Source organism: Pungitius pungitius, chromosome 18, assembly GCF_949316345.1.
Source record: "Pungitius pungitius chromosome 18, fPunPun2.1, whole genome shotgun sequence".
Classification (NCBI taxonomy): Eukaryota; Metazoa; Chordata; class Actinopteri; order Perciformes; family Gasterosteidae; genus Pungitius; species Pungitius pungitius.
Window position 1 is genome coordinate 11219741 of NC_084917.1, and position 21939 is coordinate 11241679.

The window sequence follows — 21939 nt, forward strand, 5'->3', positions numbered from 1 at the left end:
TTTCTCAGTGAAGCAGCAGCCAGTAAAGGAGTAGATCAGAGCTGCAGCATCAACGTCATAAAAGGAGTCCAGACCCTCCTCATAATCCATAAACACCCCCCACCTTCTCAGGCCGAGACTCCAGAGAGAGACGGACTGGAGGGTCATCAAGAGCAGAGAACTCATTCTCCTTCCTCAACCATATCACCCAGTAACCATACTGAGGAGACACTGAACTGAATCCCTTCCTGTTGATAGACTCTCTCACCACTCCTCATGTCCACTCAGTCTTCCCTTTAACCTGAACCTCATAGTAAAATCTACCTGAAGAGAAACTCTGCTTTCCTAAAACATTACCACCAGGATTAAATCTCTCTGGATGGTCTGGGAGATTCTTCTTTACATCTCCAAGTTTAACTAGTTTTCCATCATTAGACAGGATGAGGTAAGGATTAGCTGTATCAGGATCGAGTGTCACATCAACTGCAGACTGCTGGACTCTCAGCAGGCCTCCAGCAGCTTCTTCATCTGCTTACTGAGCTTCTCCTCCAGCTGGTTCACAGTCCCCTCATATGAAGGTGGATTGACTCTGACTCCTGTCCAGTCCTTGGTGGGTGGAGCAGTGTTCAGGGTCTTGCTCTGGAGGAGGTGGAGGTGGCCTTCAGAGTGTGAGAGCTGCTCCACCTCAGTGCTTCTCTTGTTCAGCTCAGAGATCTCCTGTTCCAGCTCTTTGATGAAGCCTTCAGCCTCTTTCTGTGTCTTTTTCTGCTTCTCTTTGATGGTGTCCATGACTTCTCTCAACAGACTCCTTCAGAGCGCTGAAGACCAGGACACCTTCTGCTACCTCTCTGTCTGCTTGTTCCTCACTGAGCTCCACTGAGTGTTTGATCTCCTGAATCTTCAGTTGTCTCTTCTGGATTATCTGCTGGACTTCATCTTCAATCTTCCCCAGCTCAGTCTTCTTTCCTTCATATTCTTCTCTCAGAGGAACAACATTGTGGTTCTTGTGGTCTAAAACAGTGCAAAGCTTGCAGACACAGATCTGGTCGGTCTTACAGAACAGCTCCAGCAGTTTATCGTGCTTCATACACATCCTGCCATCCAGGTTCTCCACAAGGTCCATTCGCTGATGTTTCTTCAGAACTGACGTAGTCAGATGAGGCTCCAGGTGAGCCTCACAGGAGACCAGACACACCAGGCAGGACTTGAGGGCCTTCACTTTTGTTCCAGTGCAGACGTCACAGGGAACCTCTTCTGATTGGGCAGCTTGTTGCTCTGAGCTGTTGAGCTGACAGTCTGAACTGAGCAGCCATCTCAGAGATGAACGTGTTGACCTGCAGCTCAGGTCTGTTGGAGAAGAGCAGTGATGCAGGCTTTACAGACGTTGTGTCCACATGGTATGGTGACTGGATGAGTCAACACATCCAGACAGATGGAGCACAGGAACTGATCTTCAGTCATCAGACAGCTCGACACTCTGAGGACAACAAGTGAGACAAATACAACTTTTACTCCTTTTAATAACAAACATTAAAATACGGGTAGATGAAATCCAGCCTTCTGATTGGTTCAGAGTGAGTCATGGGGTGCATTATTCAGTGATAATGTACAGTAGTTGTTCAAAATGACCCATTGTTCCACATCACTGCACTCAAAGTAACACGTTAGATTTTGTGTGACCGTTAGTTGACAGAAACACCACAAATCATTTTGAGGCAATGCGATCTTTTGCAACGGGACATTAAGGTGGACATCATGAGCGATGTGAATGAATGAGATGGTGCAGGACCCGATGCTGTTTACATGCACGTAAGGGACTCTTTGTGTGCAGCTCTACTACTCGGCTTTCAGACATCCAGGACACTTGAGATTGGACAAAAGAAAGTATATTTTCTTCAAACCAAGCGAGTCTGCTAAATTTGTTGTTGATTCTGCTAAAGTTAAGTTAAACTTGATTGCTAGCTTGTTGCTTTAGCTTTAGTTTTTAGTGCCAGTTCTCACTGTAGATTCTATTTATTATTATTAGTTATTTTTATTATAGTTATTTTAGACTAATTTGAATGCTAGTGTCTCCTTCTATCTTTGGTAGGTTTGACCTGATCTGTTTTGTCTTCTCTACTGAAGCAGACTGAAATCATTGAAAACTCAGTTTGTCAAACAGCATATGGTGCATGTTCACTGATTAGGGTCAAAGTGGTTGATGTTTTGCATTTTGATGAGTTTCGGTTGAGGGCAATCAACCGGTTGTATTTAAGGGGTTGGATGAAGCGATGGCAAAGACAAAGGAGTTGAGGCTGCATCATCCAGCTCAAAGCACTGGTGCTCACGTAGCATGGTGTGAATGGATGGGGTCCTGTCTTCATCCAGGACATGGTAGAACCCTCCATCTCAATATCAAGCTGCTTGTTCCTCCCTCACTGAGAGCAAAACACTCGACTAGATCACGACTCTTTGCTGTCCTGCTGCTCCTAAATGGTGGAAGGAGCTCTCTGATGACATCAGGACCACAGAGAGCCTTTACATCTTCAGACTAAACCTCCACTAAAACACTAACACACTGTAGCCCTTAAACTGTACTTATAATGGCTCTTAACTATAACATGGTGTACATCGGCTTATTTCAACACAGCGACCTGCAAGTAGCGAAGCGTCTTAAATAAAGTGACGTGTGTCTTAATGCGAGACTTCAGAAATGAACACAAAGGGATTCTTTATTTGTGTCATTTAGGCTTCACTGGAAAATGGGTTTTTATTTTACTTGCATGTGTCCCTCTGTTGTTTTAGCGTCGCCTCTCTGAATGTCGCCATGTCTCCATCATCCGGCAGGTCACGTCATTTTTAAACCCTTGTATCTGTACTTCTACTTGAGTAATGAATGTGAATACTTTTAACACCTGATCATTATCAGTTTCAGAAAATATTCTCTACAATGCTTCTCAGAGGCTAACTACACCTCCCTTGTCTTGTCCAAAACCCGAAGATACTCAGTTTATAATTATTGAAGTAGAATAAATCATTTAGTGTCAGTGGGAGCATCCAGATTTAATGGTAACTGAAACACTAGAGATGATTAGGCATGATTTCATTATTATTACTAAATCATTCATTTGAAATATTATGCAGGGAGAAGAAAGAAAATAAATGATTGTGGTTGCCTATATCTTAATAACTGGAAAATGAAAGGCTAAAGTCATCTGCACCTTGAGATTTTTTATAGTTAAAGCTTTTGAAACAGATAATAAAAATACATTTATAAATAAAGCAAAAGGTCCCCGGGCAATTTCCATTGTCAATTGATTCAGAAGAAGATGTATGTTTACTGTGTAGATAACTGTGTTTACAGACCTCATACTGCATTCCTATCTCATCGTACATGACATTAGATGCAATCTCTTGATGAGGTCGAATGGCTGGGTCGTGTTCACATTTTACCACACGAGTTCTTGACACATTCAAACACGCTCACGTCCTCGCCTTCTTTTTCCGCTCGCTCGCCATGTCAAACACACGTGAATACAAAACGGCCCGAGATCCTCACCCCCAGACAAGCACTACAGCCGAGATGATTATCATTACACTGCATCTTCTGAGTATCCCAACTCAATCAGAGGTGATACAAAAAGGCCTCATCGGAGCTGACGAGCTGCCCTCTCGAGTCCCTTTCCTCCTCCTTCGGGCTGATTGCAGCTATCAGTGCGTGTGTGTGCGTGTGGGAGAGATGCCGCTTGATAACTCTCCTCTCCTAAATGAGCCCATCTCCCCCGTTCCGGGGGGAGGTGACGTAGCAAAACGCCGCGTGGTGTGCGCACGTGTAGAAGGTGAATGCTGGTGGTGCAAACGTGGTGCACTTGGTGGTGAAATGTCATACAGAGTATATTTCATTGTACCATTTTAAATAACTTTTGAATTATATTCTCATCACCTCAGTATGTTTATTGTTTTTGGTGGTTGAAAGGACATGATTCAGGAGAAAACGGCTTTCACTTGGCGGACTGTCTAATAAAAAGACATCTTTAGTGGATTTAGTAGGTAGATTTGGTCAAATGACTGATGATTTCCTGATTAATATGTTCTGCTTTAAAACTGTTATTAAAACGCTGACCAAAAAACATAGAGAACTGCAACCGTGTGAATGGCGTTCCTTTGTTTTGTTGGACGTCTTCATGAGCTCATTTAGACCTTTTATTAAAATGTGTCTGACAATGGTCAAATGTGATTAGTATCTCCAGTGTCCCTATTCATTTCCAATGGTTGTGACAGCAGCAAACGTTAAGCGTTTGTCGCTTCCTGCTGGTGTTTTCTATTTAAAATAGCAGCTCGTTTCAGTGTGCAGCTCTCTCTGCTTCTGAGGTAGTCGCCTCCCCCACATCTGAATCCAGTGTCGATGAGTGCATTCGGTCAAAATGCCGTAACATGCAGCCAAATCCATGGCCGTATTGTGTACATAAGCGGAGGTTTATGGGGCATTTTACTTGTCGCTTTAGTTTGAGACGTGCGAACAAGCGCAAGACGCTGCCGTGATGAAAGGTAATTAGCAGCCAGTGTAAAGCCTCGGTGGGCAGAACAAAGCATGGAGATTTTATAACCTGGGGGTAATGAGAACTATCATCATCGCGTCCAGCAGGCAGCGGTTTTGACAGCTCGTTTAAAAACCAATCATCCCTGAGCTGAGGTTCTTTGATGTAAGCTGTTGGACAAACACAGGAAAGCGATCTGAGTGTGTCATGTCCAACACACTGGTATCCCTCCGGGGTACACACACACAACTCCTTCACACAATATAATCTCGCTGGGTTTTAAACAGCTTTGGGGGTCCTGATCAAGAAATATCCGGTCCACAGATCATATCTAGTCCAGATGGTGGTCTTTGTCTGCAACTATTGCTTAACTTTTTTTTTGGCACTGGTTCTTAAAAAAAGGAAAAGATCTGTGAATTGTCGAGTCTTCAGATTAAGAGCTCAAATGAAAATAAAAACACATTCTCTTATTCATGCATTTGCTGGAAGCTGTTCTTGAAATACTTTATATTCATTTAATTCTTAATTTACACCCAGCTGTACCTGTTAGTATTCAGTCTGCTACCCACACTCTCTGTTCCACCTCAGCAAAGACCCTGTCTGGACTTCAGCACGGCTTTAGTCTTAACCCAATTATGGAATTGGGTTAAGCCGATTCGGGGAGGTCCATTCATCAAACATCACCGTCTTGCAAGCTGGGATCATGCAATTTATGGCCAATCAGTTGAACTTTCCCAGGAAAACTCATTAAACACTTCAGGCAACACCACTATGATGCCAGCTTTTTCCGTTAATTATTACTCATAAGATTTTGTCAATCTGTGTGTTGATCTGTCAATGATGAAAACATTATCTAATCGCAGTGATGGAATCGAATGGAATGGATTTAACAGCTGAATTAAAATGGCTTGTAGTCTTAATGAAGAAAGCACATGTCACACATGTGGAGTCCACCTTCTAAACAGCAGAAAAATAGTGAAATGCAGTAATTTCCCATTAAAAGCCTTGTGCGTTTCATACTAAAGCTAAACGTTGCTAAGCGTCAGTACAAAGACTGGGGGCACTGACCCACTGCTGCTATTTTGAGTTTTAACTGGAAAATATTTTGTTATTGAGCTTTCATGTAAGTTACTTATGGGGAAATCTTTATTCACATCTATTTTAATTGCAAAGGAAACGCTACTTCACACACATTAATGTGGAAATATCTTGATGCTGCATGATGTATTTGTTTAATGACTACTTTGTTTTTACTTATTGCAAACTAATTTTACAGACAGATTCTTTCTTGTTTGTTTGTTAGAATGCACAAAGATTGTGGGAAGGGTGTATTTGCAAAGTGTCATTATAAGTTGAAACTCCTGCATGAGTCAAACGTTGTATACTGGGAATGTACCCTGAAGACTTGTGCACCAGTCACTACTGGTTAACTTTGAGCTTTTTAAAATCCAGAAGAATTGTATTATGTAAGAAAATGAACACTATTGGAATATGGACAAAGATACATATTTTTAAAAAGAACAAAGTGAATGATTTGTAATCGTCCAGAATCTACACAATGTTTTTTACCTTTTATCTGCTCGTTTATGTTTTCGTTTTATGCATCAAATTCAACAAAAATAATACTTAGTGTTAACTGTTAAGTTTCCCTTGTAAGATGTTAAAATGTGGAACACAGCGGATCAAAAAACGATGAGAAAAAGACTTTCAATATTATGTCACTGCTTGTGTATGATTTGACCTTTTTTGAATCTTGACTTTAAAAAAAAGGCAAAAAGGCCGTGGATTGTCCATCATGTACAGGAATGTTAGATACTGCAGAACATGGAACAAGAGACAACACTGATTTGTCTAATTTTAAAAAGCAGCCTCACACTCTGGGCAACACCACATTGATGCCAGCCCCCCCCCCTACGGTGCAGCATTTTAGACACATCTCAGAGACACACAGCGGGGCCGTGTGCTGCGGTTCTTCACCCGGGGCACCATTCGTCCGACGAGGCTGGATCCAGTCCAGTCACGTCGGTGTGGTTTGACTCAGCCACCACACAGGACAATAAAAAACCCTGCCCATCATCTCTCAAATCTGTCTGAACAACTCATGTGGACTTGTCTCCTCATGAAGAATTCCAGCGCATCACATTGCCTATACATAGTTCAATCGGGACAGACTCGGTCCGGATTGACAACCCTTTATTAAACAGTATTGAAATTGTGCAGAATCTTCCGCATCCGGATTCACACTGAAGTGACACCTGAGAGCAGCACAGAGAGAACCCCTTAAAAAAGGTTTGACAGCAATGTGATTGGTTTAGAGCCACAGCGCCGCCTCTGTTGGCCCGTGAACACCTGGGTGCAGCCAATCTCCGCTGATTGGATCATTCTGGGAGACCAGCTGAAGCCTATCTAAATTACGTGTGGCATAAAGTCACGTGGCATAAAGTCCTACTTCTAGAACTACCACTTAAGCTCAATTTTAGGTTTCATTTTCTGCTACCAATGCACCGTAATTTTTTCCTGTTACTGTCTAAAACATATAATTCTTTTTTTATTATCATATTTATTTATGTCAAATTTTAATACAAAGTTCTTCATAGTGCCAGTTCAACATTTAGTTGTAAGTTTAATTGGGACACCAGATGGATATTTTTTTGTCCAGCAGATCTGTATTTTTATTCCTTTTATAAAAAGCAATTTCACCCATAATAAGCAATTATATGGGAGTGTTTTACAAGAACGTTGTCATCTTATGGAAAACCTCCACATCTGAGGTGAAATCATTACACTTACAAACTGTCCACCAATGTTGTTCATGAGCAACAAACTTAACTACTAATCACCAATTACCAGAAGGGTGCAGGACGCGTCGAACTGTAAATACGGGCAACTGCAGTAAAAGAGATCATTTGACAGTTAAACACTACTGAAAAGCTGCATATAGAAAAGCTACCATGTGACACCATTGGCATGCACAAATTGACTTCAGCATGACTTACATTGCAAGTTGTATATCGCCTTCACGGTAATCATGCTAACCTTTTTCTATTCTAGAACATCACCCTGTTTATCCTATATAGCAACCGTAACTCCATTTTTACTATAATAATATATCTGTTCCTTTCTTAGTAATGTCAGTGATAATATATCATAATATAACATAATTTACTTTCAACCCCTCACTTGAACTCTGAAGATGTCCATGTTAAAGGATTTTTAGAGCTTCCTTTCAACCATTTTTCTCTTGTCCCCCTTGCGGCTACATGGTCTTAAATGGATGCACTTAACATGTGACTGTCTTACATTTCCCCACTGGGCCCAGGTTTGTCGAATATTTTCTATTCGGATAAACCATGTGACTCAAGTTCAATAAACGTAACCATGGTGACTAAAAGCATACGACTTTTTTTCTCTTTCAGTCAGCGCATTCTTTCTCCTTACGGGACGAAAAGTGTATTTTTAGATTCGACGTGGCTATCAGGATGCACGGACGTGTATAAGACGATGCAGGTAAAAAGGGGCGTGGTGGTAAGGACCCTCCTGCACTTCCACTTTATTATTATTTTTATGTTGTAAGATTAGCATTTATTTCATTTACATTTTTTATGTTTCTCAAAAGCACACAAAATATGTGAACGCAAAATACTAAATCACCTGAGTATCATTGTATTAAAGCTATTCAGGAGCTATGACAGCATGTCATGTTGCTGAACAACTTATCCTTTTCTTTTTCATCTTTCTCATCAGTAAGTGGGGATTTTAAATTGTTTTAATTCTAACAGCTCCAGCTCCCCCACTTTGTGTGGCCATTATCAGAAGAAGGCGGAAGGAGGAGGCACAAGTCTAGATTCACCACCTAAGATACATTCAGAGAGGAATGATTGAGTTTGCCCCCCAAAACACTGTAATCACTCTGCTTTTGGACCACGTTGCCCTCAGAGAGACAAAAGGTGGGATCTCTCTGATGAAAACATGTCAGCTCTGTCCTCAGCTTTTCCATTGTGGTCTGAAGCGAACATCGCGCTCTCTACGATACTTTGTGATGCGTTGGATTGGTTCAGACAAAGAAAACCTTCAAATGAATTATCTGCTGCTGGGTAAAAGGTAAGAAAGTGGCATTTCATTTTTGTCCCAGACCTTTGTGTGTAATAGTTTGCTATTTGTGGCACTGCATACGCAGAAGTTGACAGGTGCTCGGGCCCCCTGCGTGACTAAAGTGCCACCGAAGTTATGAAAGTCATGAGTCAGATCCGCAGAGACCAATTTAAATCAGAGTTTTCCGGTTCATTCGTCCGGCTGGAAATGAGAATGTTAATTGTTTTTCCTACAGGTGGCTGCAGGTCGGCATTCAGCCGCCTTGGTGATACGCAGACTTACAGTAGATGGTTGTTGGAAGTGATTTGGGGTCAGGTGGTTCATTCTCAAAGGGACAGGAGGTAGCTAGAAAAAGTTGATTTTTTTATTTATCTTAATGTTATAACTTTTGTGAGTGCTTTAATGTATGCATTGTTTTAAATAAAGAATTCCTTTCTTTAGGGGCATTTTTAGGGTAATTTATGATCACTGTTATGACGGCACCACTCTATCGTTCAACTGACAACAAATGATTTTCTACTGTTTTAATCAAACTAATTAGCATTACTTACCGAGCGATGTTACTGCTGTTCTACAAACACATTCTTAAAGGTAATTCAAGGGAATCTTAAATCGTTATGAAACTGTTCATTTGATACTGTTGCCTCTATATCAGCGATTCCCAGCCCAAATCTCCTGTGGTTTCCCTCGACCTGTGGTCCAAGGAGCTGTTGTGGGAGGTGGGGAGCGGAGCTTCTCCTCAGGCCAGGAGCAGAGCTTTTGCCCACGCGCACTTACCACAATCACACCAAATGAACGCTCCTTGGTGTTAACAAACAATGCTCACGCTTTCCCAAAATCTGATTGCTTTCTAAATGAAAAAGAGCTAAACAGTTAGTTTTCAAAGCTATGATGACCGTAGGTCCTCTCACCAACTCATCACACAGTCTGTATCAGAGTGTGTCGTTGTCCTGGAGCCATGAATATGATAATACATTTGGAAAGTATGATGTTGATTGATCCGAAGCTGAATGAGTGTGAAGCGTTTATTAAGCATTTGGTTAGAGACTAATGAAAGCCTTTTAACCCACATCTCAGCTCCACACTCACGCCAAACCAAGTCTGACACTAATGTCCACTTTGAATCACAAGGCGTGAAAACAGATCCTGAAGCACACACTCAGATTTCATAGGTTGAACAAGTTGTAGAAGCACAACTTGTTATAGAGTTGTGATGTTCACAAGTGTGCACTACAACTGTGACCATATATCAAGTGAGGCACCATGACCGTTGCCTCAGTGGAAAAAAAATGTACATCTTAAAAAGCATTATCCAGTCTGTGGCAAAAGTGTATTTTCACGAGCCGTTCACTTGGTTACCCTGGTAACCCCGTGGGTTTGCTAATACTCACTGCACCAGTAAATAGGACTAACTAACCGGAGGTAGTTCTAATCATCTCAGCTCATCAAACCTTACGAGTCAGAAATGAACAATATTCTTGCAAGGTCAATATTATTTAAAACGGTTGATAAATAGTCAATATAACATGAAGCTATTTTTAATAACCATTCCATCTCAATGTATTGAGCTGTGTCATTGTTTCCAAATCAATATTCATCTTCAGAATAATACTTTGGATCCAGGGTTTCAAACACAAATACAATCACCCAGACTTTGTTATAAACGTTGTTTAAGGATTCTCACATTGGTATAAGTTTGCTTTTTAGCAATAATCTCTGCATCAATATGTCAAATGTAAACTTTTGGGATACCTTTCAGTTTAAACTAAAAAATGGTTAGGCAATCTGTTTAAACCCTCACAAACTCTTCTTTTCAATAAAAGTACATTTAAGAAAATGCATGTACAGAAAACTGCTCAGTGGAAAGAGAAGCTCAGGGAGCTTTAAGGGCTGTAGAGAGCGAGCACGTTCCTGGTTACCCTGCTTGGTAAACATTATTTCCCTGGCCACGATAGCATGAAGAAAGAAAACCCAAATCATAATAAACATTAGCACTGGTATTCCTGTTACAATATTTGAAGTTTGCTCATCTTAAGCCTCAGACCTGTATTTAGGGTTTCCACACATTCACATGCTTTGTAATGTCTGCGCGAATGTCCCTGTATTCACCTGCTGTCTGAAACGTACCGTTTTAGCGCCTGTTTATTAAGCCTCTCCCCCACCAAACCAAACCAACCCAGCATTACATTACCTGGGTTAAGAAGGTCCGTTTCAATATGATTTGCGCCGACGCACAGCTTTTCGCCAATTCTTGCCAGGACATGATATTTATATATGAAATGAATCCACTGCGTTCTTGTGTAGAACTGTGCAGCCGACTCCAGCCTATTTTGAGGGTTAAGTGCTTTGCGGTGTTGGAGGGAAGGTCAAGGCCATGTAAGGGACTCCTGCATTAGCGTGAAGAAGACCCGTCAGAGTGGAAATTTAAAGTCGCGTTTCAAGTAATATCCCAGCAAAAAACTGTTTTGAACAGATATGAAACCAGAAAAGTACCTGAATAAAAGTGACATACGGAGCTATTGCCTATTTTCCTCATGTTCACACAGGGGATAAATCCAACTTAACATATATCACGGGTGTTTTCAAACTCCTGCTCAGTTCCCTGTATGTGTGCACTGTTAATTTTGTTATTTATAAATAATATTTATTTAACCTGCTGCTTCCACTGCTTCTAATACGACAGCTATTGCCCTTTAAATCTGCAATCAAACCTGTTTATTTCTTTACTCACCTGCAATGACCATAGCAGCCTCTTGGGGACATTAGCAGCGCGTCCTGTGCATGTGTCGTGACGCTCGTTTGTGTGGGTCGAAGCGTTTGGAAGGTAAACTTCTTCAGTGCTCCTCAGTGTTTCCTGTCTGACAGAGAGACACATTAAACAGAAGCACCAATTCCCCCCCCCCCCCCAAGCGTACCAATGATTGCAATCAGGAGCCCTAAACGTCTCACATTTTGTCTTCCGTTGGTTTATTAAGACAATTCTCTGTTGTTTCTGTGTGTCTGTGTGTGTTCATTTTTACATCTTTCATGTTAAAATATATTACCCAACTAATATATTGACGAATATTACAACTGTTAACCCATAAGAGAGGCCTGGGGGTGCTGTGTGTAAGTATGTTGTGTACATCTCTGCATGGACACAACTATTTAAGTTCAAGGTCCACTTGCTAGTCTTCTACTCAGGCTCAAGCTGTCAACTTGTGACCTTAAACATTTCATTCTTTACTGAAACTGAAATCGATGGATGAATGGATGGAAGATATTACTTATATTCTTGTCAAAAGTACGATGATGAGATAGCAGTCTCACAGCTAGTAGGCTACACTTTAGCGTAACAATATTACATAACGCATTACAATTAGTTAGCTTTAGAGGTGAATTAAAATATTACGGGCTAGCCGGTTGCTAAACGAAGCCAACGACAACTTGGCTCTGGCATCCTTGTTTGTTTTCCAGTAGCATAAATAATGAGTTTCAGAACTGTAGTAAAGGTGTGATCCCCTCTTCAGCTCCTCAGACTCTGAGCTGTCTCTGCACTTAGTGCCGCGCGTTGAGACAGGATGTCTAAATCCTACAGTGAGACAGCAAATCGGTGGTATTTCCCCAAATGTCGAGAGGAGCTTTCACATGCACGGCGTTTGGCTTCAGCCAGTGTGTCCGTGTGGCTTTCGAGTGGCGCCACCGCGACGGCTGGTATGGGTGCAGGACGCCGGCTGACTGAGAATGAATCCGGACAGCTCGGCGGCCGCGGGGAAGCCCCGGCCCGGGGTCGCTGTCTGATGACCTTGTGCTGTCTGCCGTGGAAAGCTGATCTGACAGTGTGCGGCCCGAGGCCTCGCACACACACACACACACACACACGTGGGGAGTGCAGATCGCCACCGGCACGCAGACGGATCGACTGGACGCGGGGAGGAAGGCGAGGGCTGTGAGGCACCGTCGTTAAGGGCGCGGCGCCTCACAGGCCTCGCACGTCAATTAAGCAATTAGCACCCTCCAATAAAATAGGCGGTGCAGAGTGAGTACGGGTACGGAGCCGCGACCGTGATGCAGGCGACGGGTCCAGGGTTTAGTCCCTGCAGTCGTTCATCTCTGAGATCTCCAGGAGTGTGAGATACTGAGGTTGCCCTCATCGTGCCTGCCCATCAAGTCCTGAACAGGAGCCAGATGAGGAGACAAACTATTTTCTCTTCGGATTAACGCTAGTGTGATGTCAGCATTAATCTGTTTCTTTATCACAGGGGAGGACTTCTATTGGACAATGAAGGTCCGTATCATTGTATGATACATTGTATCATCATGCTGTATCATTCCCGGTATTGAGGTTTTTCTTTGAATATTCACCGGTTCACTTGGCTGCACCACACCAGGACTCTGATGTCACATTTTTGCTAATCTCTCTGTCAATTCACAAAGCTAGCATGAAATGGAATTCCGGTTCTATAATTAAACACATATTAAATATTATGCTGCCAACATAAATTCTGCAGCAACTGAATAGCAAATCTGTTTTCTTTTGGCTGCACTTTACGATAGCAGTCCATCAGGAACGGTTCAACATCCTGCTTTTTCCAACATGTCAGCTCATGTCCATGTGGTAGATATGGAGATAACTGCAAGTAGCATAGCTTAGCAGACTGTAAATATGGGGAAACAACACAATACCAGCCCAGTGCACCTCTACAAACATCCCTAAAGCTGGCAAATTAACACAGAATGTTGAATTTCATACCTATATCTTCCACCGTCTAGTGGTTGCCAGGCAACAAGTCCCGCACGTAGATCTTGCACAACCACAAATTTCTGTGGTTGCCAGAGACGACAAAATGTTAATTAGCTCAGTGGACTGTGGATTTGATTGGTGGGCCTCTTCGGAGACGAGGGACCAACTCGACAAAAAATAAACACTGATGGAGGTTGTAAAACTGCATTTTCAAGGCCAAGGGCCGAGTCTCAACCAGGGTTAGTGGAAAACTAGTGACGCCTGTCAAAGGGTTTAGTTGATTTATGCAGGACAAGCCCACTGCACGAATATAGGCTCAAGCCAGTGCTGGTAAAATGTAGTTTAATTGCTCCTCTAAAGTGTGGGCCACCACATAACAGACACCTGGAAACAAAAAAATAATAATTGAAACTATTGGAAAAGGCTTTCCAATTATGTAAATAGCTTTGTTAATTTCGAACATGATATGAACAAATAATCAAATCACAGTTTTCCTGATTATGAATCATCCTCTAGAGTTATGTATGCTTTAATTGAGAAAGTAGTCCTGTCAAATCCATTTAATTTAGACTTCCCTTCACTATAAATTTGCCTCAGACGGTTTTAGCCGGAGATATTTATCTGCTAGCCCTGTGCTTTGTTATTGAGCTCAACATTATCTTTACACCTGGTTCAATTTCCTGATATGAATGATGACAGATGTAGCATTTTGTCATAATAATTTCCTTCCACAAGCAGACTCTCTATGAGCTGAACCTTGATATTACTGACAATTAAAACTCGGTACTCAGTAGCTGGTGCAGTTGTTGTTGCTGCTTGTCGTGGTGGGATCTATTTTGGAATTCACATAAAAAAATCACTGATTTAAAAGAAATACGAGCTTGCTGCCTCAATGTCCCATTTTATAACATATAGCTCTTTGCTTAGCTACACATTAATTATTTATACTGAATTAAAGTTCCACGCATCCTTAAAAATGGTCTTTTATGTGATTATGTGCTCACAAGCTCCATATTCGCTCTGCCCTCCCCCACACTGCTTATTGCTTAAAGACTTTTGGAGGTGTTTGCAGTGCGCTGTAGCAGCTTTGTATGTAACAGTGTAGGTTTATATTGGACAGCCACTCAAAGAGCACTCAGCAGCTCCCTGGGAGTCTTCAGTCATACGCACAGAGAGACAAAAGTTCAATCACTGAACTCCTACTTCAGCTGACTCCATCAGACTGTCGGAGCAGCGGCTCCACACATTAGCTCTTCACAAGGAGAGCTCATGAATTGATTGATCGTCATTAAGGAGACAATTCCTTTCACATCACACTGTCTTTAACATGCGCACAATCAACGTTAAAGCGCCATCTTCATTCTCCTCGTTATCAGCCTCATCAGCCTTCTCTTCTTTATTACTCTCACAATGACCGTGTTAATTCTCATTTTTACTTTCATCTTGATCAACACCATCATTACATTGCCATCCTCTTAATTGCCAACATCCTTTTTTTGTGCATTCTCAGCGTCGCCTCATTATTGTAGAGGAAAGGAATCCGAATTGCTAATAATAATGCAACACATATAAAGCATTAATTTGGAAAAAAAATGCTAAATTTGGTTGTAAAATTGTGATCGATTGGTTTTAAATGCGTGACACTTTTTAAAATATGTGACACTAATACGTTGCATAGCATGTGAGAAAGATGAAAAGGACAGCCAGTTCCACCCGAGGTTCGACCTTAAAAGGGACAAAACTCAGCAAAAACTAATTCCCAACACAAAGTCTGTACTCGTCTTCATCACAAGCAGATACAGAACAGTAGAATCTTGGCCACGAATCCAATGTATCCATTTAATATGTTATGCAAATTACTCCAGAAATTGTACAGCGTTTTGTACAAAACAGCAGTCGTAGGCGCAGACAGCTCACTTAATTTCACCGCCACAGGAACCTTAGTGGTCGTATTAGAACCGCGATGACTGGCGCTTCCAGCGGTACGAGGCGCTGGCCCTCAGCCCGCTGGCTTGGAACGGGGATCGGACTTCTTCGCTTCCATCACACTTCTCTGCCGAGGGAACTGTCCCATGGCAATACACTGTGGCTCTTTTAACAGCCAGCCACACGTTATCACTGAGCCAACTTCCTGCAACATTAGATAATATTGGGTAGCAGTGTGTAGAACTATCGTACACTATAGTGCACTGTTTTCAGTGCAGTGATGGGATGTTGTAAAAAAAGGCACATATGGTTGTTCTTTCCTGGACTGGTCCCAATATAACAAGGACGTCTCGTACAGCTCGGGGTACCCACACACAGCCACACACAGCTAACTTCACTACGTTACTAGTAGTAGACACACTTTTTATCATGGGTATGCCATTTTCGGAGCAGGGGCCCAAAAATATGTTTGCTTTCTTTTGACCTTCTCCTGTTTTTTCGACCCAAACATATACACTTGTCTCTATTGACATTGACTATTATATTGATGGTTTTTAAGGATAAATACAGGTCCAGAATCCCTCTGTAACAGGTTGGCTGGGCGAATTACCTTCGTACAACAATTGTGCTTCTGATAACAGATCTTTTAATATTACTCTCCTCTCCAATATCAGAAGGTTGTGAGGTTGCCAGACGGGGATATTGAGTGAGAGCTAAGACTGTCTCCCTTTCGGCTTTGGCCCGCCATCAAACTTATTAGACAGATAATCGAGAGCTGGACCTGCGTTGGAGCGGGGAGCTTTCTGTGCCCGCGTGTCATTTATTCGTCCCCCTGAATACTGGCTCAATCAGATAGCAGCCAGCCTTTCACAGCGGCCCCCGTCTCTCTGCATGCGTTGACCTGCACTGGCACCGCCGTGGACTAATGTGAGCTCCATTGTTGGCTCTGAAACAGCCCTATTCTTGTTGCTTTAAACCTGCTTTTGTTCAATTTGTTTGTATTTTCGCCCGAGATAAAGTTGTGATCTGAAGGTCACATCTGTACGTGTGGTCCTACAGCTCCAAAGAGCCTGTTTTGTGCTTATTTTTCCAAGTAGAGAAACCTTGACACAAAACTTTTTTCAAATTTTTTTTTTTAATTCATTCTTTGTCCTTCAATTATACAGCTGATACATGACAGAAGGCTTAATTTGCTTTTTTTTAAATCTTATAATAGACAGATTATTTGCAATGATATAATAGAGGAATGAGAGCTTGTCTCAAAGATTTCAGAGCAGACCCTCTACCAATCAGCAACAACTCAAACTGTAGTCCTAAGGGTGGGAGGGTATCCTTGAGCTGTTTCCTGTATCCATGGCGATAGGAATCGCTCTCCAATCACGTCTCTGTATACTGTGTTAGGGAAGTGGACGGTTTCCTGCTGTTTTCACAGGCTTCCTCCCTCTAGTGTGCGCGCTTAAGAATGTATCTTGTCATGGAAAGCCACTTCGCTCAGTTTCAGCGTCCTTGTTGTGTTCAGCTTTTCTATTTCGAATGCACCTACCACATCAACATCACATCTCGAATGAAGTAAGTTTCAAAAGCTTTTTGCGTTTTCATGCAAACTTTACATGAACTGTAATTCAAAGACAATTTTATCTTCATAAGTAGTATTTGTTTTTCTGTACTGTAGTTTTCCAAATCATACATCAACAATATTACATTTGAATAAAACTGAAATTAAGTAGTAGAAGTAGTAAATCTTAGGCGCTTTATATTGAAACATGCAGTGGGAGCTTTTTATGTTACACTTAAAGCCCTCTGAAGCCACTTCCTGGGGAACTCCTCGCTGAGAGTGTGTCACGTCAAACGACATTCCTTCCCACCGGATCAAACCTGGGAGCGATGCCGGTTGGTCATCCGGCGACCAGCAGCTCCTCTCTCTCCGGATTCCTACCAGGCCTGAGACGGCTGTGCTCTGGAGCCCACACCCGAACCTGCTGGACACCCTGCGGCCCATCTTGGTCCAGGCCATCGTCATCCGTGAGTGAGGAATGGAGGGACGCCTCCAGACGCCGCAGCCCCCCAGGGGGTGCAGCTCCCCGGGACCTGCTGGGAAGTCCTGCTGGAGCTTGGATGCCAGTGTGGCCGTGCTTCTGGTGACCCTGGTTGGAGCTTTATTCCTGCTGATGCTTTACAAACTCTTACAGCTGAGACACAGGTGTGTGCATGTTATGTTGGTTTTCTTCCCAAATTTCAGTCCCTTTTAATAAAAGAATAATTAATGTCTTACTGGCTTGCAGAAGAATGCCTTTCAGGTCTGTGTACCATAGGTGGTGCACACACGGTGGCATCATCAGTATTGCAGGCAACTTGTGATTGATCGGTTTGCTGCCACAGCGTTGTCCTATCTCGGGGTTGTCTGTTTTTTCGTCCTTCAACTGTGAACCTTAACAGCGTGCTTTGGGCTTCGTTGACAAAAATGGACTCATTAGATGTTTGGTTGCACTGAGCTCCGCCCTCGTGTCACTGCTGGTTGCCAAAATGGGTTGTGCTGAACTTGTGTTGTGTCCTGCAGGCTGATGTTGGCCAGGGCGAGGAACGCGCTGGAATACTACAGCTTCTACCACTCCGCCACCTACACACTCAAACGCGCTGCGTCGTTTCAGGACGTGCCGACCGAGAAAGTCCTCGTCCCCGAAGCTACACCATCTGATCAAAGCGTTACCACGGGGACCTGCGCCGCCATCAACCCACTTCCGCCCCCTCTGCTGCATCCTCCGCCCCCACTGCCGCTCCCCCCACACCCTTTCCCGCCTCCCCCGATGCTCCAGAATCCCCCCACTCTCACTCTCACCCCTTCCGTCCTGGCCTTCGCCCTCCCGCTGCCTGCGATCCACACCAACCCGCCGAGTCCTCACCTGTCGTGGGGCGCGTGCTCGGACGCCGATGTGTACTCTCGGATCGGAGCGTTCAGGCCCTCCAGGCTCCCCAGCCTGTCCAACCAATCCAAAGTCATCCTTTTTGAGCACTCGTCTCTCTGACGACAAAAGGAGGTTATTTACCCCAAATATTATTTTTTTTCTCAAACTTGTTCTGGAGGTTGGAAAACGCAATGGCAGTTATCAGTAGGGCTACATGTGCTCATGTGCTACAACACCTTCAGTGATACAGAATCACACCGATCGCTCTTCTGCTGAATGATTCCCTTTAGTCCAAGATCATTGAGGATCATTCCTGTTGCATAAAAGTCTTACGCAAGGAGGCAGTGGTTAAATTGGATAGAAACTAACCATCCTGAGGGTTTCTTTTTTTAATTGGGTGTGAAAAACATTTCCTTAAATTATATTGAAGCCCAGAAATGGCCAAAATGACCGGACTTCTCTTATCTAATGACTTATTTAAGAGTGATTGATGAAAGATGAGTTAGTAATTGATGACACTGGCGTAGAGAAACCTTATACAAAGTTCACATGGTGTAAACTTGGACAAACGATTTTACTTTATAATGCTCCGCAGCCAAATATGTTGTTGTGAGAAAGTCCTGATGTTTGGTGTGTTTGAGTGAGTCCATTGTTTGTCTAAATGGGAGCCGTTTCCTCAGTCAGTTTTCCATGCAGGGTCCCTCCCTTTTTCACACCATCCTCCGTTTCCTCTGATTCTCTCGCTGGAGCAGTCTGACTTTGCATTTCCCTCAGTGGCTTATATTATGACTTAAAAGATCTTTTTATATTCAATCAACTGTTCCAATCTCTGACATGAATTTTAAATTGTTCATTTTTCTTTTTAACAGATCCCAAATCACAGTTCAAGGAAGATAAAACTGATAAAGCTGCAACGTCTGAATAATGTGTTCCTTGTTGACCAGACTCGGACATATTCAGATCCGGCACTCTTTTGTAGATGTGAGAGCCTGAACGTACACTAACAAGCTGTTATGTTGCATTTTTGTCTTTTTAACATTGTTTGCCCAGCCAGCTTCTCATTTATAATTCAACAATTTGTAAATTCATAAGGGACGCTGCTTTATTTGCCGCTTTTGTTATTTTTCGCTGAAAACCGAGACCTTGTGTGCCATTCCTCCTTAGTCTCTTCTGTATCTAAGTCCGTTAGTGAGGCCGCTGTCTCCTTACTAAAAGCCAGTTAATGCAATCTGTGCATGTGCCCCAGCATTGTCTCTTGATTGGTTGTAAGCTGAGCAGGGAGAGCATTTGTAACAACATACAGTTGCTGCAATTAAAGAGAACAAAGGACGACCACACACGGATGAAAATGAATGTCTTTGCCCTGGTTGACTTTTGGAGTTTATCTTCTGGGATGCTCCTCCAGCTCACTTCTGTTCCTTGATCTGTTAAACATGGTGAGCTAATGGCCAGGGTCAACGCTCAGTTCGGTGGTTCGTGTCACTTGATTAGAGCCGATGACGTCGTTCTGACCAACAGTATCATTGCAAAAGCGTATGAAGCTCCAACCCAGGTGAGCACTGCTTGCTCCATCAGCACTTTGCGATTGTTTAACCCGTGCGTACATGGCTGCGTTTAGTTGACGCTGTTTCCATGTTCCTGAAATAAATGTAAAGATAGATTTCTTTGAAAGTTGACACAGTGGAGGCTCTTAAGTCTTATCCTGACTCCCTATCAATGACTTTGTCCCAGAAGCACTTGACTCAAATTGCAGTCTTGGTAATTGCATCTGTCCTCTTCTCATCTCCTGAGAGGAAATGGGATTTTTTTTCAAATTTTCCGTCAGTGTCGTGTCCCCTCCGTGCCTCCAAAACAACTTATTTGCTTGTTGCTGAGTGCTGTGAAGTGGAGGCGAAACGACTGACGTTTTGAAGCCTCGGGTTTGGTCATTACGCCTCCCCCATCCATAGTTTGGCCCACATCACTCATCAACCACAGAATGCTTACTATATTCAGAATGCTGAATCGTGGCATACAGACTGGTCTATTCTACTGTCAATGGACCATGATGTACTCAATGAACATTGCGCTATGTTAAGGAAACTTTGAAGGTAGTAATTATAAATAAATAAATAAATATTTAAATATTTACAATGTTTACTGAGGTAAGAATTCAAGTGAGAATTTAGGTTTAAATTCTGATTGACTTTTAATCAGATGAATATGCACAGGCCGATAAACATCTCTCTCTTTTAATTGATGTTTTGGTATTTTATAGTGTGTGATGTTATTTAAGGAACTGAACACAATGGGTTAATGAACAAATCTACTGTTGGAGAGATGCTCATCTATCATCACAGTCCCAAAATATTTTTAATTTCTCTGCATTTGTGTCTCCTATGTGAGGTTTTTAAACTGGAATTGGACAGATAATTGTCAGCGAGATGACGCTGATGAAGCTTCCTATGCTAATTACATCCAGGATAGAGCTACTGTGTTTTAGACAGAACAAACAGTGACGGTAGTTTAGTGTGTTCAGCGAAATACTTCTATAATCAATGGAAAAACAGATACTAATTTGGCCAGAGACAGCATGAATGTGGCCTAAGGCACAGCCCCATAGATATCAGTTCTTCTCTAAAGGCTTTATATAGGTCAAATTGATTTAGTAAAAAAAAAATTGAGAGTTTCTGGTGTGAGCTAGTTGGTACGTTGGCTGTTTGAAGCAGATAAACACAAACTGCAAAAAACACTGGTAAAATGTGGTAAAAAACAAAAGGCCAAATTGTGCTTCACATACTGTTGAAGCACAAGGGACCAGAGCTAAAGATGTTAAGATTGTCCTGAATGTAGTGCGAGTGGAAAGGTTATGAGCTTATTAATTCTGACCTTCAACTGCAAAATGTATGGAATGGCCACAATCTGCCCAAACAACATTACTGTCCTGCTGCAGTAAGTCAAACACAAACGCACCCTCAATTCTCCAATGAAGCATATTTTGTGCTGGTTAGTGTGTCTACTAGAAGGTGAAAACACTTGTTCCCATTTGTATAGACAGTAAATGAACATGTGCTAAATGAATGTCTCACTATTGTGGTTATGAGAACATGCAAGTGTTGAGAATAGCAGCCTCTTGTGGCCACAGGGGAAGCATTGCTGTATAAACATAAAATGTAAGTAAAACAATTGTAAGGCTATAAAGTATAACATATCAATTGTTGTCCTATAGTGTGCAAAATATATAAAACTGTATAAAACAATATATTTGTGGCTGGCTAATGTTGGCTATTAAAACAAATTAAATACTGTGATATTGTTATTTTTATGGGTAGCAGATTGCCACTGAGGAGAGCATATTCATTTATAACATTTTGTATGCTTTTATTTGTTAATTATGAGCCTTACATTTTGGCTGAAGTAGCTCTGAGTAGTTTGGCAGCCACCATCATTTCATTACTGTCAATTGTTCAGGAAAAAGTGACTGGCTTTGAACTCAGAGGGTCACCAGAACTAAAAAAAAATGTAACTGAGTCGGACCAAGTATATTTTAATTATTTAAGTCCCCTATTTACTCACCTTTTTAGAAAAAGTCCTCTCACAATACAAGCAGTATTATTAAAAAATAGACCATTTTCTGTTAAATTGGTTGACTTCATATAATGTTGCTTATTTCCATTATCCTTAAAACTTTTATTCTCCTTATACATTGAATTTCTTTTTGTCTTGCCCCGTATAATGTGCGTAGGTGCTATTTAAAATGTATGGTTGTTTCATTTTAAAACCGAACGATCTGCAGCTCTCGGTCCCTTTAAGCTTGTTG

The 21939-nt window shown here is 42.2% G+C and overlaps 2 protein-coding genes across 2 annotated transcripts; one reads left to right on the forward strand and one right to left on the reverse strand.

The window, feature by feature from the left end:
- Window positions 1–710: 710 nt before the first annotated feature.
- Window positions 711–17251, reverse strand: LOC134107234 (tripartite motif-containing protein 29-like). The gene is given in 4 exon segments (XM_062559024.1): window positions 711–1265; window positions 1267–1338; window positions 1340–1456; window positions 17103–17251. Coding segments are annotated over 4 exon segments (882 nt in total). The 3' UTR covers window positions 711–721.
- Window positions 16457–21653, forward strand: LOC119227070 (uncharacterized). Its single transcript, XM_037485530.2, has 2 exons — window positions 16457–17437; window positions 17795–21653. Exons 1-2 carry the CDS (start codon window positions 17271–17273, stop codon window positions 18258–18260), a joined length of 633 nt encoding a protein of 210 aa, XP_037341427.2. The 5' UTR covers window positions 16457–17270; the 3' UTR covers window positions 18261–21653.
- Window positions 21654–21939: the final 286 nt, after the last annotated feature.